Source organism: Fukomys damarensis, unplaced genomic scaffold (genome assembly GCF_012274545.1).
Source record: "Fukomys damarensis isolate Sample0158 unplaced genomic scaffold, DMR_v1.0_HiC HiC_scaffold_35, whole genome shotgun sequence".
In the NCBI taxonomy this organism is placed as follows: Eukaryota; Metazoa; Chordata; class Mammalia; order Rodentia; family Bathyergidae; genus Fukomys; species Fukomys damarensis.
This window is the reverse complement of record NW_022900947.1, coordinates 38555800-38570472: the sequence shown is the minus strand read 5'-3', so window position 1 is coordinate 38570472 and position 14673 is coordinate 38555800. Positions and strand designations below refer to the sequence as shown.

The 14673-nt window shown below is 36.2% G+C and overlaps 1 protein-coding gene across 7 annotated transcripts in view; it reads right to left on the bottom strand.

Moving 5' to 3' along the window:
• Dcun1d4 (defective in cullin neddylation 1 domain containing 4) overlaps positions 1 to 14673 on the bottom strand; it is a 79296-nt gene that overhangs the window by 24111 nt on the left and 40512 nt on the right. For all 7 annotated transcript variants that reach the window (XM_010640232.3, XM_010640229.3, XM_019209967.1 and 4 more), the window contains 2 exons: positions 4889 to 4959; positions 572 to 663 (listed from right to left, as the gene is read on the bottom strand). In XM_010640232.3, coding sequence (XP_010638534.1) covers positions 572 to 663; positions 4889 to 4959 — 163 coding nt within the window. The remainder of the gene's footprint in view (positions 1 to 571; positions 664 to 4888; positions 4960 to 14673) is intronic.

Sequence of the window (14673 nt, the reverse complement as noted above, 5' to 3'; positions counted from 1 at the left end):
TTTGGTACCGGGGATTGAACTCGGTCCTTGCACTTGCAAGGCAGGCCACCGAACCACTCAGTTAAATCCCCAGCCCCTTAAGCCTTTGCTTTTTAATATGCTATAAACATGCACCCTCCAATAATAGCCAGGAGGCATGTGTGACTAGTGAGCACTTGAAACACATCTAACAGTAATTGACTACATGGATCATAAATGTAAAATACACACCAGCTTTTGAAGATGTATTATTAAAAAAAGAATGTAAAATATCTCATTGTTTTCAAATACAGAACAAATATTGGAATGATAATATTCTGGTATTTTGGGTTAAATACAATATAATAAAACTAATTTTACTTGCTTCTTTCTATGTTAATGTAGCAATGAGAAAATTTTAAACTATATGTGTAGCTCACATACATGAAAAAGTTGGCCTACTTCTACTAGACAGAGCTGCTCTAGAAGAATACTAACATTTTGCTTACATAAGGATATAAAAACTTAATTTCCTTCCAAGCACTCCTGAGCTCCCAAGGAAGAGGAAACCACCTGAGGAAGGTGCAGGGCCCCTAAGAGCCTTGGGACTTACTGTAAAGAAGTCATTCCTGTTAACCATTCTTGTAGAGTAAAATAACCCATGTTTTGTGCATCCAATTTCCAAGCCAGCACAAGCATAACTACCTATTTAAAAAAAAAGGAAAAGACAAATCAAATCTCAGCAATTAATACACCAACACCTTACAAATGCTTCTTATTCTCAATAATAAGTTTAGTCACTGAAATATGAAGAGAGTAACTTCAAAACAGTTCTAGTTTGGCAAGCATCTATAAAGTTTGAGAATGCAGTCTGCTGAACTGGGTTTGGAAAAAAATGCATTTTCTGGCTACACAGCCATGGAAATTAAAAGAATCAAAATTAAGGAGTTATTCACTGAGCAATTCCACCAGAGAAACCTATCTTATAGATATACTTGTACATGTACACAAAACTATACTGTATACTGAGTACTGTAGTACAGTTTGTAGTGGCAAAAGGATAAAAATAATCAAATGCCTATGAATAAGGGTCTGGTTAAATATTTCTTTGCTAAATATATTCCAAATAAAGGAATACTGTGACACTGTTAACATAAATCAGGTAGAGCTATCTGTGAAAATACGGAACGGTCTCTAAGATCTACTAAGTGAAACAGCAAGATACAGAAGAGTGTTAACAAATAAAATGCTGGATATTGGGAGATGTGCACGGGGGACGTATCTCACACACATCAGTGTTTGTGAACTGAGCCACATATACTGCCGGGTAAATCTTACTGGAGATTGAAATTGAACCTAGGGATTTCACACTAAGCTATATTCCCAGCACTTTTTAAATTTTTTGAGTCAGGGTCTGTCTGGATAAGTCACTAAGTTGCCCAGGCTGAGTTTGAACTGGTCCTCTTGGCTGTCTCCCAAAGTTCCAGGATTACAGATAGACACCACTCTATCTGCTTGGGGAATCATTTTAAAGTAGCCTGTGGTTCCACTTAAAACAGTGCTGAGCCTGGAATGAGCCAGGATGAGGGGCATGCCCCAACTGCTGCTCAGCGGGCACCAGTCCTTCTGTGCCATTCTTGTTTTTAGTGAATCTTCTGAATCTGCAGAGGCAGGAATTGTGACAACTCAGATTTATGATACTGCTTTATCAGTATTTCACATGGTTACTTTAGGGAAAGGATGGAACAGAGAACCAAAGGTAAGTTATACTAAATACCTGAAGATACGAAGACAAAATTACATTTCAAGGGTACACCCAGCCCCAAGCCATCCAAAGTCTTTCATAGAAACAGGGCTAAGACCATCCATAACTGGGCAAAGAGGAGGAAGTTGTCCTCATTCAACTCAAAGACCCAAAGAAAGAGTAGCAGTAACTAAGAAATAGAGTATGTCAGTCCTAGAAGGATAAAGACCTTTCTTAGGACCAGCCTGGCACTCTGCAGGGCTAGTCACCTCTGGATAGTCATCACGAACAATGCACAACCAAATCCTAGCCTGGGGTCAGGTACCCACTGTTGATGGGCACTCTGCATTTGTTGTGACAGAAACAGATACTCAGCAGAAATACAAGTTTCTGTAATACAACTGACCAGGAAATCAGGATACTCTTTAATATGATTTCCTTACAGAGGTTAAGGCTTGCCTTTAACTACTAGAAGAACTTCCCCAAAACATCTTCTGTGTGTCTAACTGGGGCAGACAATGGTGATATGGAAAGGTAAAGGGGTCAAGATGATATAAAAATGTAATAAATCAAGAATCACTTAGAAAAGCAATTTTACATGATTTAATGAGCCTCTAAGGGCCCACCTGTACTTTAAAAACCCAAGAAGAGGAGCATTCAGGAGATTCAGAAGATTTATCCTTTTATCTGCTGGCCAACAAACTAGTCTGTAGGCTAAAATTTGTTTGATAACTGGAGGATTAATGAAAAGCTTTCTCTTAATGCTGATTTTATGGTTTTCCATTTGGAAATTAATATCCATGAGAACTTACTAAGTTCTGCAACTTTTCATCAAATATAGGGGTACATTTTTTTAAATTCACTTTTCATCTTAAAAATATCTAAATTACTAGTCAGGTCATTTGGGCTGATTAGTACTAATTACTAAATAGGTTAAAATTATTGTTAAATGGGTTAAAAAAATGGTCACTTAAGAGACTCAAGAGCCACTAAGAAAAATTTCTCCAAAGAAGGGGTTACAAGTTCTTTAAAGTATTCACATATTAATAGATTTTCTCCGCAGCCCTCAGATTTCTCAGGATGCTGACTGTTATGTATCAATTTACATAGATGAACTAATATATTTTTAATGCAAATTATGTAATCGTAAACAATATCTCTCTTCAGCCCTCTACTAGAAAAATTTTAAGTCCCACAAAAAAATTAAGTTAAAAAAAAAAAAAAAAAAAGGGCGAGCGCCCAAGAACACACACAAGTAAATGAGATATGGCTAAGCAGCCCAAAGCAGATATTCACCCCTGGAACAATTTATACATGAAATAGTTAACGAGTAAGGATGCTAAAAAACGAAGTTGCCGTTATCTTGGTAAAGTACACATTATCAGCTGCTTAAGTTTCATAACCTATGAATATCAGGCGAAGTGACAATTTTAAACATTTTCAAAATGCAACTCAGACAAGACTTAAAAAAGAGATGATAGGAAATAATACAGCTTCTCTTGCTGTTATCTTAGGGATTACAGTAGGTAATAGAATCTCAGAACAATATTCTGAATTTGGTCTTACATCTTCAACATGATTTCACATTATTTATTCCTATAGAAACAGAGACTAAAGGACTCTTAACTGCCAAAAAATGACAGGACTAGCTTTTATTGAGTACTGCTTTAGGGGTGACAAACTTTCCTCTCAATCCTTTCCAGTCAGACTCAACATCGGCACTCCCCTCAGAGACAGGCTGTTCCACCTGAGACTAAATGTTCAGCTAAGCCTTTACACATCCACAGTTTAACCCTAGTATCCCAATCTCATCTGACTGTGGGCCTGGGCCCTGCTGCCTGCTCCTCTGAACATATGTTCATTACTGTCTTCTGGATGGACCCCCTAGACTTACTGTCAGGCTCAACTTACTCTCACCCTTCTGGCAACACTTGGAAAATATTGTGTCAAGCCTACCTCAGACCCCAGCAGCAAACTTCCTTCTCAAAGTCAGTAAAATGTTCTTTTCCTATGTCCATGAACTAGATCTGAAGAAATACCATTGGCTCTATTTTCCCAAATTTTTACACCAAGGTAAATTATGAAGATACATGAACTGGGACCCATTAAAATGAAACATACAAGACAAAAATCCATGTAGTGAAAGACATTCCAATGCATTTTAGAAAATTTAAGTGTCACTGGAGACAAAACAGGAGTAGAGTTAGAAGCCACCAGGCACAAAAACAGTAAGGTAAAAATGTTTTAAGGAACACACATGAGTGGGCCAGGGATTTAGTTCAGTGGTGCCACCACCTGCCTCACAAGCACAAGGTCGAGTTCTATCCCTGTTACCAAAACAAAAATTAAAAAACAAAAAACAAAAACACACATGAGGTCTCAATTCTCAAGTTTTCTATGAAAGCATAACACATGAATGGGCACCAGATGTCTCAGAAAGTCTACATACAGGGGATGATCTCTTCTAGGTCACAACTTCCTTTAGGATCTAGGATATAGTTGCTAAACTAGAGGCTAATATAAAATCACCTTACATCATTTATGAGTCAGGGCACATATATGAGAATGATTTCTCATTCTGATGTAAGACAGATTATGTGGGAACAAGGAAAAAAGTATTGAACAGTAGCATATGTTAAAAATTAGACAAAAATAATTAAGCAAATAACTGACATTTAAGAACTTAGTGATTTTACATTTTAAAAAGTAACTTTTTGAGCTAAATTTAATTAAAAGTAAAAGATCTATGAAAAATTCATAATTATTATCTACTCAAAACCTTCATGAATAATTATTCAAAATCTAGGACTAACTCTACATCAGGCTGAAATAACTATTAAGAGAGACAAAGATACACAGCACACAGGACTTAGCCCCCCTTCACCGATCTGCCATTGTAAGTACACAGCTGCACACCACTATTTAAACATCTACTCTAAGTACATAATTATTGTACCTTTTAGATATTAGCAATTAAACCATAGGGAAAAAGTGACCATAGTTAACATTTTTTTACTCACAAGAAAAAAAAGCACACTTACAAATCAAACCATAATTGGAACTTAATGCTTAGGTGGCATCATAAAAATGAATATATCATTATTTATTATTGCTTTATTTGTAAAAAGCCAAAAGATTTAAGAAAGAAAAATAACTGAACAATACTACTCTGTGAGTGAAACTTACATTTTCAGGTTCTACACCAATGTCTTCACAAAATTTCTCCATTCCTTCAGGACCCACAACATCCTCAGTACCTGCAATGAAATGTTATATAAATTAAATCAGACCATGTACAGTATTACTACTGTAGTAGTTTTATACTTTCATCAAGTAAGATTTAAAGGGCATAATTTCTGTTGGAATAAAGAAATCGAGCACTAAATTAAAAATATTTAAATTTCAAATATTTTTACAAATATGAATGTATGAATTGAGTATTTCAAATTTCAGTTATAGCTTTAAAGGATTCTACTCTGTACAGTCATTTAAATCAGTGTGTCACAATGTCCTCCAAACTCTGGAATACTGTACACATCATTTATACCTAAAGAAGCAGGGGAGGTAGGGTATGAAAAGATGAATGGAAGGGGAAGGGATAGAAGGATAGGGGATGAAGAAAGGAACGAAGATGTGCTGTGTACATGCACCAACTCTACACAAGGAATGGAAACATGTACTACAACAGGTACTAATGAAAAAAGTGGTTAAAGTGGCAAAACAAACAAAATCGAGATAAGGCTACCCCAATTCAATTTCACCTTTAAAACTTGTGTTCTTGGATACTGACCCCCTGGCCCAGGGCCTGCACAATTCATGTGGGTGGAAAGAGAGCAGCCAAACTACCAAATCCCAGCCAGCTCTACTCCTAAATTCTCACAGCACAAGACAGCAGAAGTGACAACAGAAGACTACCCAAGAGAAGAGTTTCACTTTAAGACTGAGGCGGTACCCCCTACCACACAGACAGGTGAGAGACAGGCTTGGAAAGGGTGACGGTTCAACAGTAGTCTCCTGGGATCCACTGAGAGGCTCAGGCAAGGAGATCTTGTATACTGTGGTGGGAGGCCTGGTAAGTATGACCTTCAAAGCGGGTGGATCTGAAGGAGATGGCATTTAGTCCAGTTACCGGTATATGTGAGCTTTTGCACAGCTGCCTACATGAAGCAGAAATTAGTAGTCTGAATTACTACAGGTTAATATTTGGGTGGCCCAGGCCTAGGATTTAGCTCAGTGGTTCTCCACCTCCCTTGCAAGCACAAGATTCGAATTCGATCTCTGGTACCAAAAAAAAAAAAAAAAAAAAAAAAAAAAATTTGGGGTGGCCTATGTGTCCCCACTAAAATTATAGAGGTTTTTGCTCTGGATAAGGCCAGTTCATGAGTGGTTCTTAGGGTTTGTCAGTATCCAGTTGATATTTGACACAGTTATTGCTGACTTTACTATTATAGCCATGGTGATATAGTTGTTGTCGTCAATTGGTGTCTTAGTTAATTTTCTCTCAAAATACCCAACACCAAAAGTTAAGAGAGGAAAGGTTTATTTAACTCACAGTTTGTAAAGGTTTCAGTCCATAATTGGCCGGCTCCAAGGCAGGGTGGTACATGGAGAAGACAGCAAAAACAACAGGGACCTTAACAGCATCTGTCTGCCCCTTTTATCTTATCCAGACTGCTATGGGTAGCACTCACACCCTTAATCCTAGTGCCCTTGAGCCTAGCATTGCACAATGAATCAATTCCACTGTAGATCCAGCCACCTCTGAAAAAGCCCCACCCACGACCTCATGAGGCCTTGTGCTGACATCTAAACACAAGCCGAAACAATTGTTTTTATGTTTACCAATATCTGGTTTGCCTGAGGGCCATAAACAAAACTGTGGCTCACTCCCAAAAACCCACAAACCCTAGTACAAAAAACCCCCACAAATATATAGAAACATGCAAAGACAAGGAAACAAAATTCCTCCAAAACTTCCCAACTCTTGGTCTCAATACTGGTTTGGGGTCATCAAGGAGGAGGAAATCAATGAAAGGTCTGAAAGGAAATCAATGGAGTTAAAATAGTTAAATAAGATGCTAGGTGGCTCTGTGGCACAATGGATAGCACCTTGGACTTCTACTTCTAATAAGGTGTGTGGTAAATTTAAAGAAGATTATCACTAGTCATATAATGACCCTAATGAAACAAGTGAACAGTAAGTCTAGAAGAATAAAAATCTAGTGCTGTTAAAGAAAAAATGTAAAACACAGGTGTCCAGCATAGGAAAGAATGGAGAGTTCATACAAAAAAATTTCAAAGAGTATGGGTAAAGTATGAAAGTATAGGTAGCTGAAGTGACCAACGTGAAGACAAGTATCAGATCCAGAGGTCAGGGCTGTAATTAATGATCAATTAATGAGAGATCATGTGAAAAATGAGAAGATGAAGAATGTATCTAGCAGCTACGAGTCAAGGAAGACTAACATAAGAATTAGAATTAATGAAAAATTGGAAGATGGCACAAAGAGCATAAAAACCCTGATTACAGAATAGCAGAAAACCATTCAGACATGAAAAGAGAATTTAACACATAGGTAAATGAGGCATACACAAACCCAAACAGCCACCATAAGGGAAAAAACCACACCATACCACATATTAAAACATCAGAAATCCAACACAAGAACAGAATCTTACAGGAATCTATAGGAAAGCACTGAATCATCTATAAAGGAAAACCCATACAAGATTTCTTACACAAACCTTAAAGGTAAGAGGAGTTTGGAATGAAGTGTTTCAACCTCTAAAAGAAAACTTCCAACCCAAACTGCTTTCCTGCCAAAAAAAAAAAAAAATTTTTTTTTTTTTTTTTTTTTTTTGGTACCGGGGATCAAACTCTGGTCCTTGCACTTGGAAAGCAGGCAGCACTGCTAAATCTCCGGCCCACAAGGAATTCTGATGATAAAGAGAACCTAAAGAAATAGCCAACACTGAAAAAATTCTCAAGGATATTGCAGAAGGAGTCAATAAAGCTAACAATGTCAAAGGGTCCAATAATATGAATGCATCAGGCAGGAATAGCAACTAAGTAAAAGGAAAAGAGCAAAACAACAACAGGAAAATAAAACAATGACAGGATCAAGTCAATACTTATCAATTATAACTATCAGTGTAAATGGACTCAATTCAACAATCAAAAGACACAGATTGGCAAGAATGGATCAAGAAGCAAAATCCAACCAAATGCTGTATAAAGGAAACACATTTAACACAAAAAGAAATTCACAGATTAAAAAAATCAAAAGATGGGCCAGGGATTTAGCTCAGTGGTTCCTCCGCCTGCCTTGCAAGCATACGGTCCTAAATTCAATCCCCAGTACCAAAAAACAAAACAAAAAAACATCAAAAGATGGAAAACAATAGTCTGTAGAATGGGAACCTAAAAATAAGTATGATTACCCCTTCTTACTTTCAGACAAAATAGACTTCAAACCAAAGCTGACCCAAAGAGGCAAAGGAGGACATGACATCGATTAACAGAACCATTCAAAAGGAAGCAATAACAATTAAATTATAAACATATACAACAAACCACAGTGCACTCAACTTCATGAAACAAAAACTAAAAGACATAAAAGATCAGATAAACATCAATACACCTGCAGGGGTTACTTTAAGACCCCACTACCACAAATAAATCAACTACACAAAAAATTAACAAAGAAAATATGAGGTGAACCTAATCGTTTAACAAATTTACTTCATAAGCGTTGTATCTAACAACACAGTACACATTCTTTTCTGTAGCACATGGTAGTTTCTCCAAAATCCGACCATGTACTAGCCAATAAAGCATGCCCAGGTAAATTGCAAAAGAATCAAAATTTTATCATATATATATATTATCAGGTCACAGTACAATGAAACTAGAAATCAACAGTAAAAGAAATCACAGAAACTACACAAACATATGAAAATTAAACAACACAGTCTTGAATAACCCAAAAGTCACAGAAGAAATTAAGGAAGAAATAAGACAGTTCCTAGAATTAGATAATTGCACTATAACATACCAGAACTTATGGAATATAATGAAAGCAGTCCTATGGGGGAAGTTTAAGCAGTGCATGAACACATCAGGAACATAGAATGAGCCCAAATAAATAACCTAATGATGCATCTCAAGGCCCTAGAAAAACAAGAACAATCCAAATCCAGAGCTTGTACAAAGAAGGAAATTATAACAATCTGAGCAGAAATCAATTAAATGGAGACAAAAAAATGAATCAAAAAGCTGGTTTGCTGAAAGAATAAATAAAATAGACAAAACCTTAGCCAATCTTATAAAAAAAAGGGGGGAGGGAAGACACAAGTCAATTCAATTAGAAATGAAAAAGGTGAAATTACAACAAACACTGCGAGAAGCCAGAATATTATTAGCAATCACTACACAAATATGCCAGAGAACTGGAGGACTCAGAAGAAATGGAGATTCCTAGTACAAATGAATTACCAAAACTGAACCAAGAAGACTTAAAAATTTTTAACAATCCAGCAATGAAAATGACACAGTAATAAAGACAGTACTGATTAAGCAAAAAAGAAAAGCCCAGGACCTGATGCATTCATAGCCAAATTCTGTAAGAACTTCAGGGAAGATCAAACACCAACACTCTTCAAACTCTAATGTAATGGAGAAGGAAGGAATACTCCAAAATCATTCTCCGAAATTAACATTATCCTGATCTCTAAATCAGACAAAGGCCCAACCAGGAAAGAGAACTAAAGGCCAATTTCTCTAATAAACATAGATGCAAATATCCTTAACAAGATACTAGCAAACAGAGAAACAAAAGTCAGCAAAGAGATCACTCACCAGGACCAAGTAGGTTCCTTCCAGGGAGGCAAGAATGGCTCAACATATACAAATCAATAAATGTAATTCCTCACATAAACAGAAGTAAGGGCAAAAAAATTATGTGCCATCTCAATAGATATAAAAAATGCCTTTGATAAAATACAAAATCCATCATGACATATCCTGAAGAAAATAGGTATAAAGGACTTTATCTTAATCTGATAAAAGCCATTTATGGTCAACTTAGTGCCAACATCATATTAAACAAAGAAAAATAGAAAGCTTTCCTTCTAAAATCAGGAACAAGACAAGGATGCCCATTATCACCACTGCCATTCAACACACTCCTAACATTAGCCAGAACAATTAGGCAAGAGAAAAACAAAAAGTACATAAATAGGAAAGGACAAGGTCAAAGTCTCCATTATTTGTAGATGGCATGATCTTTTACTTACAAAAACCAAAAAACTCTACCAAAAGATTCCCAGAACAAGCAAATTCAGGAATGTTAGCAGGATATGAAATATCAACACAGAAATCAATAGCAATCTTATACATTAATAATGAATTCAGTGAAAAGTAAATTAGGAAAATATTCATAATAGCATTAAAAAAATCAAATACTTAGGAATTAACCTAATCATAGAAGTGAAAGACCTCTAAAATGAAAATTACGCTACTCTGAAAAATTGAGGATATAAGAAAACAGAAAGCTATCCCTTGTTCTTGGATTATGTAAAATCAATATAATCAAAGTTGCTACACTTCTAAAACTGATACACAAACTTAATGCAATCCCCAAAAAAATATCAATGGCATTTCCAAGAGATGTAGAGAAAAAAATACTAAAATTTATATGGAACAAGAAGAGACCAAGAATAGCAAATGCAATCCTAAGTAACAAAAGCAAAGTGATTAGCATCACAATCCCAGACTTGAAGTTATACTATAAAGCTATGATGATTAAAACAGCATGGTACTGGCACAAAAACAGGCATGTATTATCAAAGGAACAGAATAGAAGAAGAAACAACTCCAGGCACATACAGTTATTTGATCTTTGAAAAAAGAGGATAAAAGCATACAGTGGAGGAAAGACAGGCTTTCCTAATAAATGGTTCTTGGAAAATTGGATATCCACATGCAGAAGATTGAGTCTAATCCATATACCTCTCCCAATGTATGAAACTAAAGTCAAAACGGATCAAAGATCTAAATATTAAAACAGAAACAATTTGCTGGAAGATTCAACAGGTACAACTCTTGAAGACACAGGCTTAGACAAGGACTTTTAATAGAACCTCAATGGCACAAGAAATACTACTAAGCAACAACAAATGGGATATCAAATTAAAATGGTTCTGCATAGCAAAGGAAACAACCAACAAAGTCAAAAGACAACCCACAGAATAGGAAAAAAATTTTTGCCAGCTATTCCTTGGAAAGAGACTAACATCTAGAATGTATAAAAAAACGCAATAACATTAAGACTCCCCACAAGAAAAGACCTAATCAAAAAATGGGCAACAGAAATAAATACATTTCTGAGAACTACAAATGTCCAATAAATACTACACAGTGGCACCTTGATTCATCAACACTTTCGTGTGCAAACCATTTGGTTCACAAACAGAAGCATTTGGCAAAATTTTGTTTTAGTTTACAAATTCTTCATCAGTTGACAAACACAACCCAAGCCATCTTCCTCAAACACAAATGTAACCATCATGTCCAAAACTGCAGAACAAAGTTCATGAACCAAGGTACCACTGTGCATAAAAAAAGTTCCACATAAATAGCCATTAGAGAAATGCAAATTAAAACTACTTTGAGAACCATCTTACCCCAGAAATAATGGCTATCATCAAGAAAAATCTAATAAAAACAAAGGCTGGCAAAAACATGTGGAGATTCCTCAAAAAAACTAAAAACAGAAATTCCATTTGACCCAACTATCCTCCTCAACACCTTCCCAAAAGTTAAAATTATCATATTACAGGGATATATGCATACCCATGTTTATAGCAGCACAGTTTATAATAGTTACACCTTGGAAACAGCACACCTATACGTCCATCAACAAATGGATAAGTAGAATGCTGTATTTATACACAACAGAGTAATGCTCTGCCATTAAAGACAAATTTGAAAGAATTTGTAAATGGATACAACTTGTGAATGTTAAGTGAAATAAGTTGGACACACAAGTTTAAATATCACATGGTTTCTCTATTATGTGAAACCATATATATATTTGCATATATATGCAAATGGGGAACAAAACAAAAGCTAGATAAATAAGAAGTGGGGAGAGGTTAAGATGGTTCCCTAAATTAATTATTCTGTTGTTTCAAAATATTTTTATGTATACTAATTTTTTCATTTATACTACTAGTTACTCTGAGTTCACTAAAAAGTTTTGTGCTAGTATGCTTGTTTCTTTTATGCAAAATAATCTTTCTGTACATGTCTTGTATGCTAGTAACTACTTTGAAGATGACACATGATGTATTAGCTTTTGTTATTCTCTTATTTTGCTACAAAATTTTATTTTTTAACAAAAAATTATTTTTCATTGAGTTTATTGGTACTTTTTAGGTATATAGTACAGTAACACCCATCATTGGGATTGTGTACCTTTACATGACAGATTTTGGTTCTCATTTTTTTCCCCATACCCCTACCCTCCCTTCACCCCCTCCAACCTCTCCTATTTACAAAGACTTTGTTCCCATTTTTTCCTTTTCTCTTATTTTTTCTTTTCCCTCATTTCCTTTCCCCTAACCTTCTCACTTTCCCTACACCTTTAGCCCTTTTCTTCCTATTTCACATTATCAGTTATACAATTTGGAACTTACTTACACTTTTAGTTTTTCACACTAAAGAAACTATTCAGTATTTATATGTATATCCTATTTATTTCACTTAAGAGTATGGCCTCAATATTCATCCATTTTCCTATGAATGACTCTAGTTTCTCTTTCTTTATGACTGAGTAGTACTTGATTTTATGGAAAACCTTATCTTCTTTATCCAGTATCCAATTGACGGGCAGTTGGCCTGTTTCCAAGTTTTAGCTATTAAAAACCGTGCTGCTATAAACATAGGTGTGCACATATCACTGTGGTATGATTCCTTTAATTCTTTTGGAAAGATACCCCGCAGAGGGATAGCTGGGTCAAATGGAACCTCTAATCCTAGTTCTCTGAGGTATCTCCATATTGACTTCCATAGTGGTTGCACCCGTCTGCACTCCCACCAACAATGGAGAAGGGTTCCTTTCTCCCCACAACCCACCAACATTTGTTCTTGGTTGATTTCTTGACAGCAGCCACTCTTTCTGGGGTGAAGTGGAATCTCAGTGTTTTCATTTGCAACTCTTGAATAACCAGTGAGGTTGAACATTTTTTCATACAATTATTTGATGCTTTTATTTCTTTGTCTGAGAAATGTCTGTTCATTTCAGATGCCCATTTTTGAATCAAGTCTTTTTATTTGCGCGGCCTGGGTTTTTTTTGTTTTGTTTTGAGTCCTTTGTATATTCTAGATAATAGTCCTTTGAGGAACAGCTACTAAAAATTTTTTTCCGTTTTAATAAAATTTTTAAAATCATCAAAGCTGCTCTTATTTTGATAATAATGTCAAGTACATACAGTGAGTTTTAGGAACACAAAGAAATTACATCTTAAGTCTATAAAATTAATTGGAAAATAACATGTTTATTTTATATAGAAAAAAAGCAAATTCAGCTGTGATTCTGTATTTGTTGATTCTATATTTAGCAACTCAATTACATATAGATAAAAAATATTTTGGAAAAACTGTCTTTACTAAACATGTATTGGGCCAGGGATTTAGCTCAGTGGTTCCACCGCTTGAGGCCTAAGGTCCCAAGTTCAATCACTGGCAACAACAACAACAACAACAAAATCATGTATTGTCTTGGTTCCTTTTTTCTTTCCTGAGACAAAATACCCTTAACCCTTCAAGTTGAAGGAGAAAAGGTTTATTTCAACTCACATTATGAAAGTTTCAGTCAAATCAACTGGCTCCAAGGCAGGGTGGCATGGCAGGGGGAAAATACTCGAGGAAAAGCAGGAAGCAGCAAGAGACAAATAGCAGCAAGCCTGCCTTCCCTCTCTCCTTTTATATTCCATTCTAAACCTATTGATTGCTGCCACCCACACCCAGGGTGGGGCTTCCATTATCCACACCCTTAATCCACACTCACATACCTAAGGAGCCACCTCTGAAACTCCCCATCTATGAGCACATGTGAATTTGGGGGAAATCTAGATACAAGCCATAATGTGTATAAACCATGTTCTCTTCTTCATCCCCTAAACAATACAGCACAGAGGCTATTTACATAGTATTTACACTTTATTAAGAATTATAATCTAGAAAAGATTTAAGGAATACAGAAGAACATATGTAAATTGCATGCAAATATCATGCTATTTTATATGTGTGCCTTTTTGGGGGGCAGTACCTAGGATTGAACTCAGGACCTTGCACTTGCCAGGCAGGCAGCACCACTGAACTACATCCCCAGCCTATATTGTGCCTTTTGGTAGCCAGTGGTTATGGAACCAACATCCAGACACAGAGGGTCATCTATCGTTGTTCTGTTCTTGACAGACGCAGTCAAGTCCCTTCCCGCTGTAGCTGTTTTCTCCCTGAAAGAACAGCCTACTTGCTCCATCGCTACTTTATCCCCCATTTGTTCAAATAAAGTGGGGACCTTTTATTTATGAACTCAATTTGTTCAAAAGGGCTGGCTGTAACTCAAGTTGGTCAGGGTTCTCTAACAGCTCCTCTACACAGCCTTTGTGGCTCAGCCATCTTCCCTGCATAATTTTAGGTCATACTTTCTTCCAGATCTCAGTGTCCTTACAGTGACATGGGCCCAGGATTTCTCAACCCCACACAGCAAAGGGCGTAATGTTCCTTCTTGAACACTTTAAGGGTTAAATCTGTATCTGAGACCATCTGGAAGCACAAGCAGTTGGCAATGAGGTCGTATCTGAGGACTCTGTTCCTAAGTTAAAATGAAAATTCTGGTCATAACCCAAGTTGTTCTTATGTCAGGCTGGTCATTCTCAAGGGTCCACTGTACTGCAATTATTTT